This window comes from Coturnix japonica, chromosome 2, assembly GCF_001577835.2.
Source record: "Coturnix japonica isolate 7356 chromosome 2, Coturnix japonica 2.1, whole genome shotgun sequence".
In the NCBI taxonomy this organism is placed as follows: Eukaryota; Metazoa; Chordata; class Aves; order Galliformes; family Phasianidae; genus Coturnix; species Coturnix japonica.
In genome coordinates this window covers 97,687,247-97,711,921 of record NC_029517.1, presented here as the reverse complement: position 1 = coordinate 97,711,921, position 24,675 = coordinate 97,687,247, and the positions used below count along the sequence as shown (strand labels likewise).

Below are 24,675 nucleotides of genomic sequence, written 5' to 3'. Positions count from 1 at the left end.
TGACACAAACCACAGACAGAGACAACTGGAGCATAAATTTGCCCACATCCTGTTTTACCAATGTACCTTTCATCCCTGTGGTAAGAGCAACTATTTCCATATGTTGTTAATTATTGTTCTTCCCCCTGAGAGACACAGGGTGATTGTTTCAAGGCAGTTGCTCTGATGTTTTGTGATGTGACCACCTGCCTAAGAGCAACTGACCTGAGAAGACAGCGCAATTCATACATGGCATCAACATACACAGCTGTTAAATAAGTTTCTTCTTCTAAACTGAGATGGATCTAAATGAATCCTGAAAAAGAACAGTCTTGTGCGCACTGAATCACGTCAAGTCTATACTGTTATATGAAACAGACTACAGGCAGTGAAGATTTGGAACACCATCTTCTTACAGTCCAAGATTCAGAATACCATCTCATGGAAAAATGAACCTCTCTGAACAACATTTTATTTCTGAGATAAAACGAGTAGTGGTTTATCTTGCAAATCAGTATGGCTGAGTGTAGTATTTAGTACAAGTCGGCCACAGCAACACTGAAAATTCCAAATGATTTTTGGTTTTAATTCTTAATTTCAGAGTACTACCAGTTGATGTGGTACAAGTAATGGAACTAAGTGGGAACCAACGAAGCTGCTCAAGATGAGCTATTGTCAGAAGTCTGCGATTGTGGCTGTTTGTTGCGAAATTATATTTTCATAAATGAGTTTGTCTTCTTCCTCTTTTCCATCTTTAGAGGCCAAATAAAAGTCTGTATTTGCTTGTTCTAAACTTCGTCTATAAACAACATACACTGTATTGCTATTAAATATACTGTACCTAGCACAGTGGATACAGTGTAAAAAATGATTAATGAGAACTGTTTCCTGAACTACGTAGTGTCCAAATTCTGAATGATTTCTAAATAAGAACAATGTGAATACTGCTACATTACAACACTTTCTAGAGTGTAAGAAATTTTTTCCAATTTCACAACTTTACATTTTTGCTCTATTGCATGGAAAGCAAATGTTCCAAATTACTGCAAAAGTCTATGAAACATCCGTAGGTCTTCTCAAATCAGCCATTTGTATAAAATCAAGGCTTAACTTTTTACACAGTTTTGTGATCTTGGCTTTTTCTGGTATTATGAAGTGTCTGTGTTGTCTACAGCATTATCATAGGGCAGCTTTTTCACAACACACTAAGGTTTGGTACTGATTTAGTGCTCATTGGCAGTGACGTTTCTTTCAATTACTCTTCCATCTATTACTGTAAATAATAATCTTGCTCTGAGAGGAAGATAAAAGCAAACAAAATAATTATCTTATGGAATATGGTTATGAAGTCAAAGAGTCACAGATCTCCAGCCTTCCCCACCATGGGAGTCCCCATTTGCCATTCAACCTACTACAGGCTCTGAGGTTCCTCCTGTGCAGCTAGGGTTCAAGCTGTTGTTAAACGAATACTCAACACACTTCTGCCAGGAACAGCCTTTACAATAGCTGGGATCTAAAGCCAGCAGAGGAAGCTTGCAGAAGAGCCAGAAGGAGAGCACTAGTAGTAAGGAGGAGGCTGAAAACTATTCCAGGCACCTACAGGCGCATAGCCCCATCAACATCCATGCTAACTGCCCAGACCATGCTCACAGCACTCTGAGCAGTGGTGTCCCCTGCAGATAGGTTATATTGCAAAACCTATTAATATGCCCAAATGCTTCCCAAGGACACTTTGCTTAGCTGGTGAATGCCACTGCTGTTGCACACCTCTATTTCTGTTGCAGAGCCCTTGGTTTCAGAATGTAACTTCAAGCAACAACATTTCATTTATCACTTTGAAAATTCCTTTGTATGTGGAGTAGCAAGAGGTTTGGATTTTATCATGTAGATATTTCTCATGTGTTTAGATTTTCCTCAAGGAGAGACACGATGCTATAGTCACTATACTAAAATAGATCTAGTGTAAATTTTTCTTTTATAGGACACATGAGAACTTTTTCTCCGCAAACGTAATTCATTACAATAGTGTAATACGTTATAGTATTAAGGCTATTTCACTGAGGTTATGATATCCAAGTTTCAGGTTCCTTTTAAGAGCACATCCATGACTGGGGATATAACATGGAACAAAGACAATCTGCTTTACTACATAAATAGGACGGTCATTTGGTAAGAAGCCAATATCCCTGAGTGGTAAACTGTCTTGAAGTGATTCATGGAAATGTAGTTTAGGCCCTCTTGCTATTAAATCCAGTGGAAGTTTTCCCACTGAAATAAATTGTTAAGGATCTAACCATAACAGTTCTAATCATAACATGGAGGTTTCCTTAGACAACACGCAATCTGAGGGAACCTTTCCTCATATAGAGTTTACTCTGTATTTTATGCGAGTTTCAAGTGATTAGAAGGACTTAAAGGGTGGTGGGAGGGAAAGAAGCATAATCCTAACTCAAACATACTTCGGGGACGAAGGTGCATGAGAACACAGTCAGAGTTGTTCGCTTGGATTTATTCACGTACCTGCCCTCATCTTTTTTATCCATCTCTCCATTTCTACACTGAGAGTGTTTACCCACTGACTCGCCACAGGCCATCCTGCTCAGAGCAACCCAAGATTTTATTTGGGCTTCTTGTAAACCATTGTTTTATTGCCCTGACTGGCCACAGTTATCTTGTATAAATAGTTTTCAGGATCTTGTTTTGGGGTTTGCTTAATGCTTGCGGTGATTTTTGAAATCATTTAGGCTGTGAAAACCCTGAACAATCAAGAAGACAAGCTGGTTAGCTAGAAGGTACATTATCAGGTTGGAGATCATTACAGTTACTTACCTTTGCTATAAGTGCATTACCAAGTATTAGAATGATTCAGTTCCAGTTTCTACATCACGCGTTTTCTGTGACTATGGCTTTCTTTTTTCAAAATGCACTTCACTTGGCCAGAAAAAAATAAACAGATTTTTTTTCATGGTTTTCGTTTTAGTACAAAACACACCCCATGGTTATGAAGACCTTCTGCTAAATTATGAGTAGAGATTATTAGTGTTAGCTTCTTTTTTCTGTACCATCTTTAAAAAAACCCTATTATGAACAAACTCAAAAAATGGCAGAAAGTTGCTTACATTCATTCTCTTTTATTTTTAGGGTCTTGTTTTAAGTAATAAAAAGACATACAAGTAACAGACCCAACAATGTTCTTTTCAACAAGCCATTTGGTTTAAAAAAGAATTAAAAAATCTTACCCTAAATTTGCATGTCAATATGGATTTCACTATACAGTAGAACTGTACACATACACATGCAATGCTTATCATATGCAGATGACCAAATTGAGTAGATTTGCAAGTGAATTAGTGAATATTGTGAAAAAAAAAAAAAAAGCTATTCTTTCAGTATGCTCCAGGATAGTCACTGGAATCAATAGGTGGAAACAAAAAGCTCTATGAAACCTAATTACACAGGAAAAGGACATCAAAGAGTTTTTAAATTGGTTTGCTCTATTCATTGCTAACCCCTGAAACAGATATATTTAAGCTGCTTTAAAATGAAAATAAATGAAGTAAAGAACAGCATAAAATGATGCGAGTGCACTCATGCTAGCAGTGTGCTTTCATCTAATTAGATCTATTTAAAATCAGTTTTCAGTGGAACTTTGCACAGCAGACAAGGCCTACAACTCCTCGCTGTCTTATTTTAGTTGAAAATGAAACGGAGGGAGGAATTCTTCTGTTAAACCAGGAGCCAAAAGTTTGGCAGAGTTCAGTCTCTGTTCAGTGTATCTACAAATATTTATACTGACTGTAAGATGACAAGCTTCCCAGCATCTCCTGGTCCTGGCTCCCTCCATATCCTTAAATGAGGGGACATTCAGCTATTCAGCCCAATGGCCTTTTGATAGCACAGCACTTACTGTGAAATGTGTTGTTTGGGTTAACTGAACGTCTCTGTCACTTATTTCCCAGAGAGGATTTGAAAGTTATATATGTTTAGCAACTACTGTATGCTAAAAACAAATGGATTTCTCATAATCTGCTGGGAAAATGTCTCTAATGCTTGAAAAAAAAGAAAAGAAACAGATAAGGAAGATTTTTTGTTTCAGAAAAGAAATGGAGGGGGGTATTATGGGATGTCAGTAGGTTTTCTGCTAAGACCTTGCTTCTGTGGTTTTCCCTTATGAAGTTTTTCCCAACAGCACTGTCAGTATAAAAAGCCACCATGTTAGAAAAGGAGAAGCTCCTACTCATGGAAAAGGTTGTTTATAGGAGAGCATTTAGTTTTTAAGAAAAAGCTCTTTGTTGTGCATATGCAGATAAAGCCATGTGTGAGCTCAGCTTTCACAGTTCAGGTTCAAAAACAAATTGAGATTGTAACTAGCTGCCTAAATTAGTAATGAGCTGTGTCAGACGTGGGGCACTGCACCATGGCTATTGATGGCAACATCCAATGGGCATGACCTGTTATCTTTATTCCTATAGAAGACTACCTTTTCCAGAAATGTGGAAGATCCAAAATCACCTCATCCATGGGGGATCTGAAGCCTCACCTCAAGATCTCAAAGATGGGAGCATGCTGCAGTAACTAGGCTCCAAGGGAACTAGAAGCAAATGCCCTTAAATCAAGGACATTTGGCAGTGCTATCAGCAAAGCAAGATTCATACAGGCAATGTGTAGATGTCTCTAAAGAGACTATACATCTGTGAATGGTTGCATAATGAACTACAGGTCACCACTGGTCATCATATATAAATGTTTCTCAACAATTCTGTTAGTACAGACCCCTCTTTCTCTTGTGTGTAGCCTTCCTGATCCCTAACAGCAGGTTTTTCACCAAGTGGAAGAAGCAAACAACCTATAGCCATTTACAAGTGTACATTTTTTTTTCCAGAATTCATATTCCCTGTTCCCTTGGAAATCTCTCCTCAGTCCTCCTCAGGGTCATGGTGCTGCATTCCAAGTAGATATGAGGTACAGCAAGTGGCAGCTCTGGGATGCTGCATAAACTTCATCAGCAGAAAGCATCAGGAACAGCAACAGACCTAAGAGCCTCCCCCTTTTCAAAGAGACCTGTAAGATGTCTCTCCATCTATCTACGTAGTATTTTCTCTCCCATGGGTAAGCACCTACTAGAGACAAAAGCCAAACTTTTCCTAATAACTGAACAACTGATAAATTCAATACCTGCACACAAAATACATGTGCCATGGGCATCCACATTTCCACGTTATCCCTTGTATCCATAGTCCTTGTACACATACAAATGTGCATAGATAAACACGGAGAGAAAAACCTAAACAGGGATTGGCTGTCTTGATGTCTTATGGGTTAACGCGGGTGGGCATGCTACTTATTACTAGTGTATTCAGAATGGGAATGACTCAGTTATCTTTGCATTTTCCAAATTATTATGTGAGCCTGTAAGAATCTTTTTTGTAAAAAGAAATTCTTAAGTTTGCACAGACTCCATCTGCCCTGGCATCATATCCAACCTGAGGCAAAGAAGGTCATTTTTCAAAATGACACTAATACAAGCAATTTACGTTCAGGTAAATGTTTTGAACCAACTTCCATAGGAATAAAGTGAGAAAAGCTATTAATGTGTGTGCTAAAATAAATGCCTCACGATCCTGCCTATAACTGAACAAACGGGAAAATTGATGATCTCTGGATAGATCACTGCAAAGCAACTTCCAAGGGAAATTTGCAAAATACTAAGTTGGCTCTTACAGTTCAAATGCAATGACATGATGAGTTTCTTGCATACATATGCCAAAAAAACTAATACAAACTGGAAAGAAGAGAGGAAAGCTCCTGTGAGACCATTTACATAAAAGCTTCATTCAGGGCCTCCACCCTCATGTACTGTACCAGCCACCTTAGCTTTTCCACCCTGCCTGTTCCAAGAAAACACTGACTAGTATGTTAGAAATGTTGGCTTAAAATGTTTGGGAATGGACAGTGACAGCAATGTATGTTTTAATAACCAGATAGATTATCAGATGATCTTTTGTCAAAATTATGTACAGAGGTTTAGATCTAACAGACTACAAAATGAGTAAACTAAAGCAATGCAGATGGAAAAATATATGAAAAAAAGAGATTTCTGATTGCACAGTACCTCTGAGAATCAGTCACTTTCTAATGGATAAAAGTAGACAGGTTATTAAAAAATAACATTGGTATCTGGAGATACAGATTACCCTACATTCAGTCCAGTAAATCTAAGCTTGTGACAATTATAACCAAGACTGTGAGAAAAGGCACTTCTCCTTCCATTTGTATTTGCATTGGGAAAAGCATTCAAACCACCAAATTGCAGCATTCCCACTTCTAAAATACTAGCCCATTTTTTACACCACAAGCATATCAAGAACCATAATAAAACACTGTTAGTCACTGGTGGTTTTCTCCAGCATTCAATCCTTCAGTCAGTTCGTGTTTAACATTTTATCAGTGATCTGAATGCAGGAGACAAATGCATCCTTAGCAAGTCCGTTGGCAATACTAAACTGGGAGGTGATATTGGAAAGATGAGAGGCCGTGCAGAAGGATCTAGATACACTAGGGCACTGGGCAATCAGCAATGCTGTGTAACAAAAAAAAAAAAAAAAAAAAAAAAAAAAAGAAGATATTATTTCTAAAAAGGGTACTTCACTTCTCAAACATGTTAAAATTCATTAAAGTCTACTTCAGGGTCCCATCCAAAGCCCTTTGTGTCAACCTTAGGTCAGCCAGGAAGGTGGTGGTCAGCTTTCTTCCAGGATGAAGAAAAGAAGCAGAGAAGCTGAGTGAGTCAGTTTTCAAGACTCAAACTAGTGTCTGATTTGTGGTGTAGCTAATGGGAGAAGCACTCCATAGGATCTCTGTTAAAAGAAGCAGTCAGAGCTGGGTAGATGGAAGGAAACGGCCCCGAGTTGCCGCAGGGGATGTTCAGGTTGCATACTAGGAAAACCTTCTCCAAAAGAGTGGTTGGACACTAGAACAGGCTGTCCAGGGAGGTGGTAGAGCCATCATCTCTGGATGCATTCAAGATATGTGAAGATGTTATAATTAGTGACATGGTTTAGTGGACAGTTGGACTACATGATCTCAGGTTTCTTCCAACCTTAAAGACTCTATGATTCTATTTTGTGCTGTCTCCTTGTTGTAAATACATGATTCTTTCTGTCATGACAACCACTATGAGAAGTTCCTAACACGTTTTTATGAGGAGGTAGCAACACTCACGAGAACAGAAAAGGTGACATAGACACGAACAGTGAAGAGAATTCATTTCAGCTTAAAGTGAACTCAGAAGCAGTCTCCAGCACTATACTAAAGGTAATGTCTTTACATGTAACTCAAAAAGACCAAAATACAACTCCTGTATTGATGGACATCTGTATTCCAATAACCAGCAAGGATTCCCTAGAGACTTCAGTGAGCTTTGAATCAGAACCATGACTTCTTGAATGAATTCAAAGAGTTGTTCAATGACATCTTCATGAGATTGACTGCTCTGCCAGCACAGCTGGATTTTCAGTAAGGCTGGCTGGCTTTAAGTGGAAACTGTCAGCATCTGCCAACGGTGGCCAGACAGCAACACAGACTCAAGCAATTAGTGGAATACCCATCCAGTGGCTGGGGATGATCTGTGTAAGTGTGCATACTCCACCTGTGTGCAACCACATCTGAAAGTTGTGGTGGTACCTATACAGGCAGCAGCAGTTTGTCCTCCCAGGTGAGTCATTGGAGAGCCTTCTTCTAGCCAGGTCAGCAGAAGCCGTGTTGTTTCCCACAGCCAAAAGTCGCTACATGCATTTTTTATGTACAGACCTGTAGGAGCAGGAGCAGCTCACTCACTGCCAGACAACCAGCTCTGCAACACGTGTTATTGGTTCCAGATGCTGCTTCAGTGCACTTCCTCCAGTGGAAAGTGTGCAGTAGTAACTTCTTTCAGTTTCACAGGACTCCCCAGAAATGGAAAACACATCAAAAGTCCATGTGGATTTGTCATCCCTCCCTCAACATCAAGCAGTCCGCAGTGCCAACTGCGACATCTGTGGAAAGACTTCTTCACAATCCAAAGGGACCTGTGTCACATTTGCTAATGGTGCTTTGACATATGAGGCCTGCCTCCCACTGGGCCTTACAGCAAGAACCATAACCTCCTATTAAGCTCCTGCCCACTGACACAGCACACCTAATGCTTGCAGCCGGCTTGCCAACCCCATGGTGGTCTCATTCACATTCAAACTTGCTTTTGATAGGTAAAAGAAACCTTGAGCCAGAAACCAGAGGAAAAGAACAGTTGCTTAAAGATTCACCGTTTGTGATCTGTCTCTTTGTGCTTCTATACCTTCTCCCAGCACTTTGCCCAATTGCACCAGCATCAGTCTTTCAAACAACTTATGTTTGTTTCCCTTAAAAATCTCATGACAGAGTACAATATTCATTTGCAGATTCAAAACATTTTCTTCCTAGCACACAGTGGTTAAGATCAGTACTCAATCTGAGTAGAACATACTATTTACATATTGAATATTGCAGGAGGGGTGGAAATCCAGCGTAGATTGTTCATGATAAAAAAAAAAAACAGGAGAAGCTGAGCCTGCACAATTTAGACATATCAAAATACATAGTTTCTCAGTGCTTGCAGACATCCCAGTGTAAAACACTTTAGGCTTGTGAAAAGGTAATCATGCAAATACACAGACCCTATGTAAACACTAAATTATTTACAAGTCTCTCCAAGGATTTCAGTCAGACAACTTGTTGGCTTATCTTCACCATCCTTGTCATTATTTTCCTGTATTCATGCTTGCATTGTGCATACTGGGTTCTGAGGACTGCAGTGACTACCAACACACTTCAAAGTAGAGGAGGTCAGCTGGGAGCTATTAGCAGCCCACAGCCCTTTGTGTCAAAGGAGTGTGCTGCAGGCCAGGTCGTCACAAGCCTTGCTCTCATCCAGCTCCATGCTTATTCCTCATCTGCTCCGTGTTACCTTGACAGCACAGCATTAGCTACAGCTCTCATCTGGACATTTTGGGAAAGGGAATGGCTAAGAGTGGGAAAGGTTTATTTTAGTTTGGAAGAAGAGTTGTATCTGCTGGTATTCATTGTAATATGGGAAGAGTGATTTGTTTTGTTTGTTCAGATTCCACTCTAAAAATAAACAGTAAGGCAATCAAAATCTTGGGCATCTTTGTATAGTTTTAGCAATGTAAATAAAGTCATTTTGACTCATGCAGTACCTTTAGATAGCAGATTCATTACACAGTCAAAATCAGAGGTTGAAAATCATCTTCTAGAGTTCACAAGGCTTTTCATTTAAGGACTAACAGTACTTGCTAACACAACAGATTCTGAAAGCCACATGAGGTATGTAAGCATTTTCTCTAACTGAGAAAACTGGAAAAAAGGATTGTTTTGACCAAAGCAGTACAACAAAATGGGTCAGATCTGGTGACAGAACTGCAAGTTCCACTTGGTCTCCTGCTTGTCTCCATTATAGCCCTCCTTTCTGCCTCATCTGAATATTTGCATTGATACTATTATCCTGTTTGCATGTAACGTTTTCCTAAGAGATGCTATGCAGATTTGGACACTGAGATTGCTTTGTGCTAGATTTGAAATTTGAGGTGAAATTTAATACTAAAAAAATCCAAGAAAACAGTGTGTCTTATCTTTGAAGCTTGAAGCCGATAAGGCCAATTACATCATTTTTGTAGATCACTCACTGTCATTAAGTGTTTTTCCCCAAAATCCTGAATAGGAAGATAATCAGGTCTCCTGAAAACAACAAGCTAAAGAGCATAATTCATCATCACCTGTCAGAGAGCAATCAATTACATCAGTTACATCAGTAATGTAAGTATCCGGGTTAACATAAAGCTGCAACTCTGCCCAGCTGATAGTTCACCTCTCATTCACATTAAGACAACCTTTTTCTCTTAGGTTTATTCACACCAAATCCAAGTGCACCTTTTTTTAGGAACAGTTCTGGATAATTTAGAGCCAAAACCACTCTGAAGGTCAGTACATAGAGAAATAAGCTAATACCAGCTTCTTTCCAGAATAAGACTGTGAAGGTAGAAAGGCTGGATGTGACAACAGAGATCTGTGGGAGCTGGTGCAGAGCAGCAGGGTTCAGTAAGTCCTTTCAGCCATCTCACATGAGCACCACCAAGCCCATGCTAAAAACAAGGCAAGGTAGTTCAGCTACTCTTCATAAAATACATCAAGTTTCAGCTGGCCCTGCCACATGATTTCAGTACAGTTGCTTCCCAGGTAATGGAATCATGCTAAACTCAAAGCCCAGAGAAAAACAGACCAAAAATAAAGAAATAAATAAATAAAGGATGAAAACCGGTACTTTGCCATGTTTGCTATACCTGACAGAGAAACAACTTAAAGTCCACATATAATTTTAATAAATTTCAGCCACATCTCAACATCTTCCCTCCATCATTCCTCTAGCAGCCAGGGTTCTCCCCAGACAAAGTGAGGCCTTGTTACAGCAGCTCCCTTTTTCCTTTGTGCAGCCAGAACAAGATCCAGCTCCTACCACAAACACTTTACAAAAGACAGACTGGATGCCTTCTGATGAGAAATCTTTGCCAAGTCCACCCCCTAATGATCCCTTTCAGGATGAAAGTGCCAAGTGTCTGTGGGACACATTGGCTTTTCAAGGAGGTGAGATGGGGTGCACCACATGTGTCCTAGTGTAATGTCTCTGAATGAGCACTTGTGTCAGCAAGATGAGTGAGGAAACTTTTAGTATAGCAGTTACAAGTCTAGGCTTAAACCAAAAGTACACCCCCGAAGTCTGGTGATTTTCAAAATCCAAAGCCTCATCTAAAAAGTTTGCTAATTACCCTGATTTCTGTAGCAGGCCAAACCAGGACATTGGATCCCAAATAACCCTCCAACTTGGGTTGGCTCAGGCTCTGGATCCAATGTCTGTGGTGTGGGCAAAAGGGAAACCAGAAGGGATAAAGGAAAAAAATCACCCTTGCTCCGTGGATCTCTAATACAGGGCCACCTCTGATACACTTTAAAAATATATATATAATGAGACCACTATAATATATATTCCAGCCAAAATTCTTGGCTCACAAAATCAGCTTTATATGGTATGCAATATAGAAACACCCAGGAGACGCTATAAGAACTTTGACAAGGCTAATATTAAGCTAGAACAAAACAGAACTACTGGCACCAACTCCACTCAGCTCTTAAGTAAACTTGTCCCATTAAAGAGTAGCCTCTAAGATATTTTCTCTCTGAAGTGTATAGTAGCTTATAAAAAGCAGGAAGAGTTGCCAAGATGTAGATGTGTTCAAGTACTCCTTACCCTCATTAAAGAACATTCCCTGGCAGCCAGCAGTTCGGAGCATTCCAGTGAACCAGATTTTATAAGAGGGGTGTTTACGGTGGTGTAAGACGTAAGCTGGAAATCATGGTGCACTGTAGCAGCCATGTACTCAATACAGCTGTCTTTGGGTCCTTATCGGTCAAGGCACAGGATGTGACAAGCAGGATGGTCAAGGAAATTCAGATATAAATGAGTATTAAGAAAATATGTCAAGGCTTTCTGCTCCAAAGTAAGAAAGACATCAAGAGATGCCAGTGCCTGCAGAGGAGTTAGGTAGTGGAAAACCATGGAGGACTTAGGAATCAGTTCCACTGGTTTCATGTGCAACACAGGGATGTCTTCAAAGCAAGCAATTACATAATTTAGCTTCTTAATGTTTCCACTTATTTCCACAGGAGTTAGGAGTTAAATTATTTTGTGGATCTGGCTTTTACTTGCCTCGATCATTTAAAGGCTATTTTCCTTTTTCATTTCAGTGTCCAACAAATCTTCTGCCAAGGGGTATTGTCCACTGGAACAGAAATCAACTAATTATCTAAAACAGGTCTTTTCATCCTTAACACCTCTAAGGAAATAGGAAAGAGAAGATCTGCATTTCTCTCTTGCAGTATGAGTGCTAAGCTAAGCTGCCCCATCCAGAATAAGAGAACAGACTATACAAAATGAAAGCTGGGTACAGATGCATGAAGAGTCCCAGAGTGGAATACTCCCACACAGACATCTGAATACCCTCAGAGCTGAACTTAAAAACAGAAGAGAATTGGATAGTTGGAACAGTCCCCCTTTGATAAAAGACTAGAGAAGCAGATAGGCAGGCTCCCACAGCATCTTATTAGCTGTTGGACCAGTTCATTTAGTCTGCATGGAAAACATATGAAAAGAAAGTCCCAACCTGGCACCTTTCTTTAGAATTTTGACTCAGGTTTCAGGGATGCTCTGAAGTGAACAAGAAACAGAGATGTGGGAACATGAACACAGAGGGGTTTTGTGTGTTTTGTTGTTGTTGTTTCTGTCTTGTATGAATCTGTGTTTTTCGTTTTGTTTTTTTATTGCTAGGTAAAGTAGCAGGAGTTTGCTTTTAGAATGCTTGCAAAGACTACATGTGAGGCACGAGATGTTTAAATTATCACATCACTTTGAGAGGTGGATCATCAGACCAGAGTTGCCTCAAGTTAATGTTCAGGATTTTGGGATGTCTAACTATAAAACAGATCAAGGAATAAAAACACATCTTGGAGGTCCAAGGTAGCTGAATGGTGAAGCTTCCTTTCTTTATGGAGATAACAAGGTGACAAAGCATCCAAGAAACGCACTGGAGACAGCAAGCAATGATACCATAGCTTATTCAAAATGAGAAGATTTAGAGCAAAAATTGGCAGCCTCTATGGATCAATACTATTTTACCAAGCTGCAATACTATATGTTTTGCTTTAGAGTATGTGTGACCAGAAATTTTCTTTAATGTTACTCAGGAAGGCAGGAAAGGAGTGGGAGGGATATTTGATTATTTTTATATGGATGAATATAAAGATAGCTAGATAGATTTGTCCTTCAAGTGAATAGGACCTTACTCTGAACCAGGAAAATAGCTACAATTCTTTCCATGGACCTGTCATCCAACCAAAGCACCACAGGAAACTTTATGACTTCTTCCCCTCTGTTTTATCTGCCATATTACATATAGAAGTCATCTATTATATCACAGATTGTTTTTATTTCCTCCTATCACATTGCTGGCTTTCTTCACCTCCTGTCAAATACAGTTGGACTGTACCCAGCATTCAATGTGCCTGCTAAAAACATTCGGATTTGGCTATATTTAGAAGAAAGTTATAAAGTGTGGATAGAACAAGTCACCAATATTTTTGTTCTTCTGAAGGGTCATGTGAATATAGTAGAGTCTAATACTGAGAGAAATGACAGCTGAAGTGCCCTACAAATATCTTTGTCCATGGATGTATACTACCAAAATACTCCTTAAGTAAAACAAGAAGTCTTTTTGTGATCAATAAATAAAATACTTTTTTCTTCTATTTTCCAACACAATACCTATTTCATTCATAGAGGATATCTTAAAGAATTGGCTTTTCTGCATTCTTTTATATGATATAATAGTACAGTTCTTATTACCTACAGGCAAATGTAGACCTGGCATCTACATTTAGGAGAGAAAATGATTCTTATTACTGGTTCAATTACTGGTTGTAAATGCTCACCAACAACTGACATTTCAGATACTGGCTCACACACTGGAAAACGCACAGGAATGGTTGGGTTACTCTCACCTGACCTAATATTGATCTGACCAGGCTATTCCTTCAGTCCTCAGTTAGCGGAAGCGGTTCCACAAGACAGTTCCTCTGTCTTAAATTGCTGTCCTCAGATGGCAGAACTCTCTGCCTGAAAATGTGCCAAACATACAGGAAGCCTTGTCCAGTCATCCAGACATTAGATAAGGCAAAATTTACCATAAAGGACTTTACAAACTGTTGTAGTTCCTCTACTCAGAGGCTTTTGCTCACAATAAACAGTCACAGCTGTCTGTGAAAACCTCAACTAAATTCCCCACTGGACCAATCACACTAATAAACGGCATCTAACTAGATGGTTCATGCATTATAGAGCACTTAGTGCCCTCAGGACTCTGGTGAAAGTGGTAATTCAGATCCTATCAAAAACTCTAAGAAAGAAGGACTCTCTACTGTTCTGCTCACACAGCACAGCACTCCGTGAGGTCCTTTTTCAGGATCATAAGAACCTCCTTTTGTTTCTTTGTCCCTCCAAGCTCCACCACTTGTAGGACCCATGCTGTTTCAGTGCAGAACACAACAGAGAAAACTCAGCAATAAAAGAGACCTCACCATTCTCTCCTGTGATGAACAAAAGGTTCCACATCCAAGTAAGGAATGCATTTCAGCCTCAGGAGGGAGCTGTACAGGGATGCGTTAAAAAAATCACCAACCATCTTGGCCACCATGACAGCCAGCATTATCAGTAGCAAGGACTGGACATCATTTGTGATTTCTACCTAAGGAGAAAAAATAAAAACAACATTTCTTTTTCATACAACTGGAGACATTGGCAATGGCTGCAGAGGACTACCTACTTTTTTTCACACGGGAGCAGTAAGAAATTCAGAAACCCTGAAGCTGCTGGGAGTGGAAGGGCACTTTCCCTCCTTCCCAGGGATGGGAGATCTGTCAACACTTCCATCCAACCGCCTTGGCGGATACAGTGACAGCTCCCCCTCCTATTCCCATCATCTTGAAGCACTGCGCTGACATTAAAACTCAAGTCTGAGTTCCATATTTCAGGTGGCTTGTGATAATTTTGCAGTTATCAGAGATGGGTAAGTAGAGATGGAGTAACTGGATCGTTTTAAGTAGTTTGGCAGTGTGACAAATATTTAAAAAAAAAAAAATGCAAACAAATACAAATATTTTTCTTTCTTGCTGAGCTCAGGAGATACAAAATAGTTTTCCCATACTGCTGCTTCCTGACAGAATAAGCTCCTTGTACTAACATCGTCCTGAAGGATGCCAGAAAAGAAGGAGCTCTCAGCAGAAGTCCAGCTCAAGAGATCAAGAAGCAGGAACACTGCACAGTTACCATACTCACCAACATCTGGCAGTACAAGGATGGTGCAGACATCCTTTTCCCTGTGATCATGAATCTATCAGTATGGCACTGTAATACCCACTTTAGGAAAACAGAGTGCGTGCACAGGTTATGGGGTAAAAAATCTAAGACACCGAATATATCTTACCTAGGAATATTTGAACTTTCTCCATGCATAGTTAGCGTACAGTTAGATGGGTGGCAAAATGTTTAGCATGTTTTAATACCTTATCCCCCCCTTCAGCCTTTTGGTTTTGCTTCCACAGTTGAACACAGCACCATATTGATAACTCGCTATGATGCAAAGGTAGACTGAGTTTCCTCATCCTGCAGAAGTCTAACAGCTGTGGTGTCAGTGACTTCACAAAGCATACCAATACAACTGCCTTTGAACAAAGGATTCAGAGTGAATCATTGTATACAAAGTACAGGGTAACGTGAATGAACTTCAGCCTGTTTATAGCTTTATTTAGCTTGGAGAAGAGAAGGCTCTGGGGAGACCTCATTGCTGCCTTCCAGTACTTGAAGGGAGCATATAAACAGCACGGGACACAGCTGTTTACAGGAGTGGATAGTGATAGGAAAAGGGGGGATGGCTTTACTCTGAGACAGGGGAGGATTAGGTTAGATATTAGGAGGAAGTTTTTCACACAGGGGATGGTGACGCACTGTAACAGCCAAGGAGGTTGTAGATACCTCGTCCCTGGAGGCATTCAAGGCCAGGCTGGTTATGGCTCTGGGCAGCCTGGTCTGGTGGTTGGCGACCCTGCACATAGCAGGGGTTGAAACCAGATGATCATTGTGGTCCTTTTCAACCCAGGCCATTCTATGATATGAATTCAGAACCAAGTCAAACATTTTTCTTGGTCAAAATTACTGTGCAGAAATATTCTCTTTATTCTCTACCTTATTAAAGGTTTTAGTATCATTATTATTAAAAACTGCTATCTCCTTCCCATTATTTACCCTGTTCTATTTTAAAATAAAAAGGTTATTCATTGGCAGATATCCCAGAATTATATACACAAAATTTACTTGTAACATTAAACTTTTCTCCAAGTCAGTCAAAGTGAATTGCAGTACGTTGTTATTTAATAGTCCTCATTAGGTAAAAATTGTTAAGTACTCCAAGCATCCACGTTCAAAGAATGCCAGTAAACATATTTCTGCCTGATAAGCTGTAGCACATTTATCCAGGCTTTATATTTTCACCCTTGTGTCTTCATTCTGGGTTCACAATGATAACATCAGGGATCGTTCAGATTATATGCCATCGGGGGGCTCATATGGCATGTTTAGTCACGCACAACAAGGTCATGTAACTGTCCTTTCTGCTTGGACATAGCTAAGGATTTTTAATAACCCCACAGCATTCTTTGAATGTCTCTTTAAACCTAGCATTTGACTGTTTTATTTTAAAACACCAGGAACATGTCAGTTGAAAGGAAAACAGCAACTGTGGGATTTTAAGAATTGCTTCATCATATCTGCCACAACTCATTCACACAGATGGAGACTCCTTTATTGTGGATTCCTTTTTAGGTTATTTTTAAAGAATCTCGCTATGGGGAACTCTTCTAGAATAAAACAAGCATTAAAAATTAATATTAAAAACACTCCAAAAAGCTATAAAAGAACTCTAAAAGTCTAACTTCAAAAACTCTTGAAACTCATATCCTGAAAACACTCTCAAGTAATTATTTTAACCTATACAGAAAAAAAAAATTCCTCAGAATACGGTGAGATAGTGCTAATTAAGTTGTGTGGACGCATTACTACTGTTCCAAAAATAAGTTGAGACCCTCTGAGTATGAACAAATACTAACTGCAGACTAGAGAACTGAAGCCGTGTGCTACCCCTTTCTTCCAGCCACAGGAAGCTAGGCATCCAGCAACTGAGACATCTGCTGAAAAAGACAAAAGAAGAAGCTGCCATGAATTTCAGCCTTCAATCAAAAGGCCCAAAAAGGCTGACTATGTGATGCACCAAGCAGACGTTATTGCCTGCCTTGTCTGGAGCACAAGAGCATGTCAGATGTCATGAGAGCCCCGGGGAGGTGAGGTGAGGGCAAGCACTGTTTGCTCATCCCAGAAGCTGCAAATGTGAGTATCTCCAGAACAGTAAGAACCATAGTGCTGGCTTTCCAGGCTCCCATCCTTCCTATTTATCCCATGTTACCCCTTCCTCCTACCCTTCCATCCTCTAGTGGGAACAGCCAAGCTGGCCTGGCCTGCACTCTCTTATTCTTTCAAATATTCAGCAGAATTTTACATCTGCTATTGAGAAACTCTGCGGCTGGTGCTGATTTTCCCCAGCACTGCAGCCCTCCTGTGTGCTGGGATTCATGGGGATGGCTCTTCTCTACAGCACTGAGCATTTGCAACACAAACACTCAGAACAAGTGCCTCTAGGTTCAGCATCAGGCTTTCCTTCCTCCAAGAGTTAATGCCTGCCAAGCAAAAATGCTGTTTATCTTTGGCAGCCCAGCGTGGCTGAGATCATTAAAGAAAGACACGTTAAAAGCATTTTGAGCAATATCTTCTATATGTAAGTAAATTGAAACTTTGGCCAAAACAGAACAACCACAGTTGTCCTGAACTCAATATGGGTGGAAAATGGAGAGTCAATTTTTGTGATATTAAATTTTCTTGGGAATAGGTAATGCGCAAATCTGCAAAACCTTAAAGCAAATTACTTAGAAATTATATAAACAATATATATTTGGAGCATAGCATGAAGAATAGATAAAATTATTTTAGAAATGGCAAGAAAACTTTGCATGAAAATGCAGTCTACTGTGAAACTTAAGATAAGATGAAGCTGTGTGCACTAATTGTAGATCAAGTTATGTGTGACACTAGCCTAAAGCAAAAGCTTTATAAAAGATGGACCTGGTTCCACATCAAGAGAACTAGAGAAAACCTTATGTCCTACCTTTTGGGGGTTTCAAGCTATAGAATGATGCTTATTAACTGTAGAAACACATCAAATATGAAAATAGATGCCAGAGATCAAGTCAGAAATGCTGGGAAAGGGAAATGCAACAAAGAATGATTCAATTCCAAAAGTGCAGTCAGTCACTCGCATTGAGAAATTATGCATCTCAGCAGTGAAGAAGAAGGAGGAATTCAACAATACCTGTCAAAAACATATAGCTAAAAGCTAAGCGCATTAATGACAAGGATGATGGCAGGGAAGCAGGATATCTTGATGAAAATCAAGGAAGTACAGATTAATCCAACAACTGTGATAGATTCAAATCATCTTATACAAACACACAGACACCCACAAACCTACATACACGCACATATGTTCACACTGTAACACTGTGTGAGCAGTCCCCGTGCAGAGAAGGGCCATCTGTTCCTTGCTATGAGAGACAAAGTGCAGAGCCTTGGGGCTCCTTTGCGTGGGGAAGTCAGCACATGGTGAGCCTGGGTGTGAACTTACAGCACATTAAATACCCTGCACTAACTGCCTGTTTGGGTACTTTTGGCATACATGAAGAGAAAAACATCCTTCACCATCAAGAGGGAGCAATCCTCACTCGCACAAAAGCACTCTCAGTAGGTTCTAGAACTTAGGGAATTGGCGCCAAGTAGCCAGCAGGCTGTAAATTCACATGGGTGCTCCCCACAAGCCAATTCTGCCTGCACACAGGTCATGGTGAGCTCCTGCCAAGCAAGCCCAGCCACAACCCACCTAGGAGGTCGTCTGGTCAGGGGCTGGAAGATGGTGTGGCCTCTCCTTTAACATACCTGTCTGCTCACACCACTTCCTAAAGAACCTAAAGAAGTAACAACTTACACAGAGTGCTAGTGGGAGAGGGAAAATGAAGGTGACAAAAGCAAAGAAGCAAGGGGAGGGGGGAAGTTGGGGCAGCCACTAACCGCCTTTGACTCTTCAGCAATGAAACGTGCTGTTTCATTTATTGATACTCATTCCAAGCCTGAGTTTTAGGGTCTACTCTTTAGGATGCAATTTACTCTCAGTGCATATTGCCAGACTGTTTTTTCTTTTCCTTTTGATCTTACGGGTGCAGCAGGCTGTGCCAAAAATTTCTTAGCCTAGGGCACCCATCTCTGCAGAACCAGCAGCGCTAATAGATGCTGGAAACAGTCAGGGCTGACACTTCATACATCAGCGGCCCAATAAATTGCACCTATTTTTTTTCAATATTCTCTCTGTATACAAGATACCGAAATATGTCGTTTGCACACGCATGCATGCAGACCACAATTAATTTATTATTATAGTTATTCAAAGGTCTTTAAATGTCCTCTTTGTCACCAGAGGCACTTTTCAACAACCCCCACGGTCCCCAGTTTCTCAGGCCTCCACATCATTATAATCTGTTAGCCACCTTCATGTTAGCTCGGTTTTATTATATAACACATAATTATGCATTTCATTAACAGCATCACCAGGCACAGCACATCAAAGAGAGAACGGCAGCTGCCCAGGAAACTCCAAAAGATGCAGTTTACTTAAATCTCACTGTTAAAAAATGCTCCCCCCAACTTTTCAATCAAATGATGGTTAACATGCTTCAAACATTTTACTCCAGCTCAGAAAACAGAGGCCAAACAGCCTCGTTAGAGTCAAGGCTGCTGATAAAGTGAATATTCCCTGAACCCTCGGTATTTCCAATAATGTAGAAGAAAAGATTGCTAGCCAGCAACATGGCGTAACCCAATTTTCTTTATCAGAAAATCACTCAGCAAAAGAGCTCTCTCACTATTTGCAGCTTGCAATGACAAATGCAGAAGAGAGGACCCATCAAATCTTAAAAAAAAAAAAGAAAAAGAACACGTCTTCAAAATGATTTAAAATATGTTAAAACAGAAGAGCTGCCTGGTGAACTGAACAAATGAAAGACAAAACCTCCTTCTCATGATATAATGATCATCATCTTGGGAAGAGGCTAACTCCAAAAGAAATATTTTGTCATTTTTCACAAGCTTACACACACATAGCTGAAAGGCCTGGAATTTGGAAAATATTTGGGAAAGAAAAGGTATAAGGCAACGTGTCTGAGAGTGATTAAAAAAGAAAGAACAAGAGGTGGGAGAATGGAAAGAGACACAAATACTGCCAACCAAACCCAATAGTTCTGGAGTTAAAACTGCAGCTGGCACAAAACAACAGCTCCAGGCACAGTTCCCAGGGCTACACATGACCAGAATTTGTGGAATATTAGACACTTTCCCAGGAAGACACCTTTCATTTCTCTCAGATGCAGGCAGAAGTTGTCCCATTGATTCAATATGCCATGAAAAAAATCACCCATGGTCAACGGAACATTCCTAAAGGGTGGAGAGTTTGTCATCTAATCATTTGTTTCTTGCTCAGGAGCAAGTGCCAACTAGGCTGTAAACATGGACTGACATGAAGATGGGGAACAGAACAATTCCCTGTTCACTGCAGCAGAAGAGATGTTCAAGCAGCTTTCTTGAGAATAGAGATTTGTGGAAATAGCATCTCCTTGGAATCCAGTTATTTGTATTGTCACAGCCATTTCATAAACACTGCAGCGCTGCATTTCAGTTTCTTCAATGACTGGCTTATGATCTGCTCACCCTTAGTAACCTGCGTGTTGAGCACTTGAGTCAGTTCACTTCCCACTTAATAACATTTCTAACAACACAAAAAAATGCCATTATAGTTCACTATTTTCATCTGGGATTATGCCAAAAGAGGCACCTTTCCTCAATATTGATCCAGCTGAATACTCCCTCCATTAATCTCTCGTTTTAAAAGTGAAGAATCTTCCTTTCCTGCACACTTCACCTTTAAAGAAATCCTTTATATTCCTAGGACTACATCCATTAACTCAATTCACTTTAATGCATCACCTTATCACTCACCACCATCACTGCTGGAAATTTTTGAAGAAGTGGGATGCTACAATACAGTAAACATAAATCTCTTTAAAAGTCCTGCTAGCCCCAAGAAGTTATGCATTCAAGTTCCTCGCACTGCTGAAAATGATTATTTCTTGCAGCCTCAGGCAAACAAAGCTGTGCATCATGCTCTACAAAGGGTGACACACCCAGGGTAGGTTCACTGGAAGGACTTCCTGCCAAATCCCCTGTGCCAGGAGAATTGCACAATTAGCGGGATTCTTCCTCACACTCATAACTCTATTAACTATTCCAGACCATTAAAATGGGTAGGCAACTCCTAGCACCCCAGAGCTTAATTACTGCCAAGGCAGAGCACAAAAAAAATATCTTAGCACAGAGTGCGTACTTTTAAGCAAAATAGTTCTCATTAATCACACTTGTGCGTGGTCTCTTAATCCACCTTAATTCCTAACGTTCACTGAGATCAAGTCTCATCTTTCTCTGATGTGGATTTAAATAGCTGCACGAGTTCCTCTGAAGCCAACCAGCATTTTGTTGATGACTTCCTTGTTTATGGAGAGAACAACTTGCCCTAATTCCAAGACCAAGTATAACAGTGGGAGACTGCTAGAAAGAACTTAGAAATACTCAGAACAGCTAAGTTGTCCCTGGAAACATATCAAAGTCCTCTAAGTCTCAGTCCTTGGGAACTAGGACAGAAGATGCCATGCAAAGTGGAAATGCTTCATTTCTTGTTTCTGTCCCTCGAGGCCTATAAATACACCTGTTTTGACAGGCTGTGGCAATGGATGCATTGATATAGGAAATACTATGGGTGATTGCAGCAACTTTTGCCAAGATCCCCTAGAAAGATATCTACCTGTGATTTCTTTGTAATCTGTCTCACTATTCCGAGCACATAGTAGACACAAATCCTGAAGGGAGCTTTCAGATCTCTGAATCTGTGTCTCAAAAAGGCAACTCTGGTGCCTGTTGTGTCAAATGAGCTCCTTATTAATAAATACAGCAACATTTTGTATGTTTTCCTTTTGAACATGCCTAAGTATTCAGCAGGCTCACATATAAAATCTATTCAAAAGAAGCACTGTACTCTATAATAATCTAGCTAATAAACTGTGCAATGTTTTAACTCATAACATAGCAGAATTCTCTAAATTACTATTCATGGGCATTTTTGTAAAATAAAAAAGAGAGCTGTAATGAATCTCTGACATATTTAAGTGATGCTAAAACCAACAACCGCTGCCATGGCTCTGGCTCCCAAGGTCCAGGAGAGGCAGGAGAAGAAGGAGCTCCAGGACTACAGGCAGCTGCAGACCTGATGGTGGATTTATCGTGGCTCTGTGCATCTTCCTCACCACTTGACAAACACTGCATGCCACAGGCTGTGAACTTCATTTCAGCTATATCTGCAGTGTGTGCAGAACACTGTAAAAGCCTACTGTTGTCAAAACCAGCATAGGTGGTCATTCACTGAGCCTCTAGTTTCTTAGAGAAGTGCATTACAAAACCTGGGGGTCTGAAACTATTCCCCATCCTTTTCTCTGTGAGAGTAGTTTCACTACTTTAGCTTACTAGACAGACAACTGCCAAAAAATACACAGTGCTCTTCCTCTAGTTGGAACAAGCTCAACAGAAAGTAGTAGGACTTAATGTATGCAACACTTTGTTGTGTATTAGAGTAACTACATAATCAAACAGTTGCAATTTTATTTTCATACAACCAGGACCAGTACAAAACTACTGTGCATCTCCCCTTCTTTGTAAAAAGGTGACATCACTTATAATCATATTAGAAAATGTTTTTAAACACACCATTCAGACACACTGGGGTCCTGACAGATAGCTTAATAGGAGCCAGCACTTACCCTACTATGAATAACTACAGGCTTGGATATTCTGACTACAGTTTCAACTCTTCATTTAAAATATATAAATAAATAAATCAGGAAGTTTAGTAATTGAAAATTAGATTTTGTCAAAACAACTTCTGTGAACCATCTCAGGTGTCATAAAAAACGTTAAGTGAGCCCTAAAGTATTTAAGTGTGACAGGGTGATGCACTGAACATTCTAGCACTGGAAAGAACCTGCCAAATGAGTTTCCAGACAATTAAGCATTTCCTCTGCCTGCTTTGAAGGAAACATGATTTAAAAAATCTTGAATACTATACTTGTCCCCACTTTTCCAAAGGATTTTACCTACTAAATTTGGTGTTTAAGTAAACCTGCTGGAATGATTGTACTCATCTATTTTAAAGCATTTATAATGCTTTGGTGTAGAGGAGAGAAGAAGTTGAACCTCACTGTAGAATGAACACAGACATCTTCTTGCCCTTTTGGGCACACTGATCAGCAGGGCAAAAAAAAAAAAAAGAAAAGCTTCCTTGTCCAGAGTACAAGTATGTCATCATTCTAAAGCAAGGGTCACAATCTTGTTTCAACTAACACCAGTGTCAGCCAACAGAGGCTGACATGACCTGCTTCTCAGAGCCTCCGTTACATGGGAACGGCCCTCCCCACAGGCAGCCATGTGCTCCATTTTCCTTCCAGAGCACCAGACTCTAGTTGCCTCAGGAGCCCAATGTCCCTTTCATGCCCTTGTGTCTTGAGCAAGTCAGAGGGAGGCATAACCAGAGGTTTCCTAAAGTCTGTGCTGCCAAAGGATGTATTAATTTTTTACAGTCCATTCTTTCCCTTCTCTTTGTCTGTTCTCTCTTAAGTATTGCATACACCCTGCTAAACAAGGAGAAGAAAGGGAAAAATATGACCCAAGCCTTCCTAATAAATTCTCTTTTCTTTGAACAAGGATCAAGCTGAGGAAGCTCATGAGGTGGGAGTGGTACAGCTGGAATAGTCTGAGGTTAGCCTTCATGATATATGACCTGAAGATGAGACAAGAGCCATCTCTAGGACAGGTCCCATTGGCTACCATTTGTGATCCTGTTTTGTGCAACATTTCTCCTTTTCCATGTGCTTTCACAGCTTCCTCTTGGGGCCTGCCTCTTTGCTTACAGCAGCCATACACCTTCACCAGGGCTCACTGTCATGACCATACGTGTCCCTGACGGAGAGGAGAGGAGAGGAGAGGAGAGGAGAGGAGAACATTTTTTAAACCACAAGACACAGCATGTCCTTCCCATCTGGGCAGAAGGGAAGCCATAGTCCTCCTTGGGGATCTGCATCTCTCAGGACCCAAAGGAGAAGCCTCCTTCCCACCAACAGACCTTGCTTGACAGAGCAGCAGCTGGGCTCTGTGATCGCTCACTCTCGTTTCAACTGGGTCCAAGAATCAAAACAAGGATTTCTGGCCCCAAGCCCCCATTCATTAGAGCATCTGGTTACATGGGGCTTTTAATTTAATGATAATAATAATAATAAATGATAATAAACCCCTCTGGCTGGAAAAAAAAATAATAAAGGAGGTAGGCTTATTGTGGTAGCTTTTGTCCCAGAGATAAATCATTTTCACAGAGTTTGGGAAAAATACTACTGGCAGCATTCTGAAGGTTTTTAAGTTAAAAATATTACAGAACTTAATGGTTTCAGATGCTTTTTGTGACAATGTAACTGAAAAATGCCTTTAATTTGGAAACAAATTAAATTTGGCAAAGAATTACTACATAAAACAGCCCAATTGCATTCTGTAATTTGAAAAAAATTAAAAACAGATAAGATACTGTGAAGTAAAAATAACTTCTGCGCATTAAATTCTCATGAACTTTCATTAAGATTTGTATTACTTGTCCCAAATGTACAATTCAGTGTTGTAATACACGAGATCACTTTATTTATAAAATACCTTTAAAGCTACTGTAAGTTAGAGCCAGAAAAATGATGATATAAAAATACTATCTT

The 24,675-nt window shown here is 40.1% G+C and overlaps 1 protein-coding gene across 1 annotated transcript in view; it reads right to left on the bottom strand.

Annotated features, from left to right (window-relative positions):
- Positions 1-24,675, bottom strand: part of LOC107310155 (chloride transport protein 6-like) — a 77,688-nt gene that overhangs the window by 19,103 nt on the left and 33,910 nt on the right. The window contains exon 12 of the mRNA XM_015855558.2: positions 14,194-14,360. Within this exon, the coding sequence (XP_015711044.2) occupies positions 14,194-14,360 (167 nt within the window). The remainder of the gene's footprint in view (positions 1-14,193; positions 14,361-24,675) is intronic.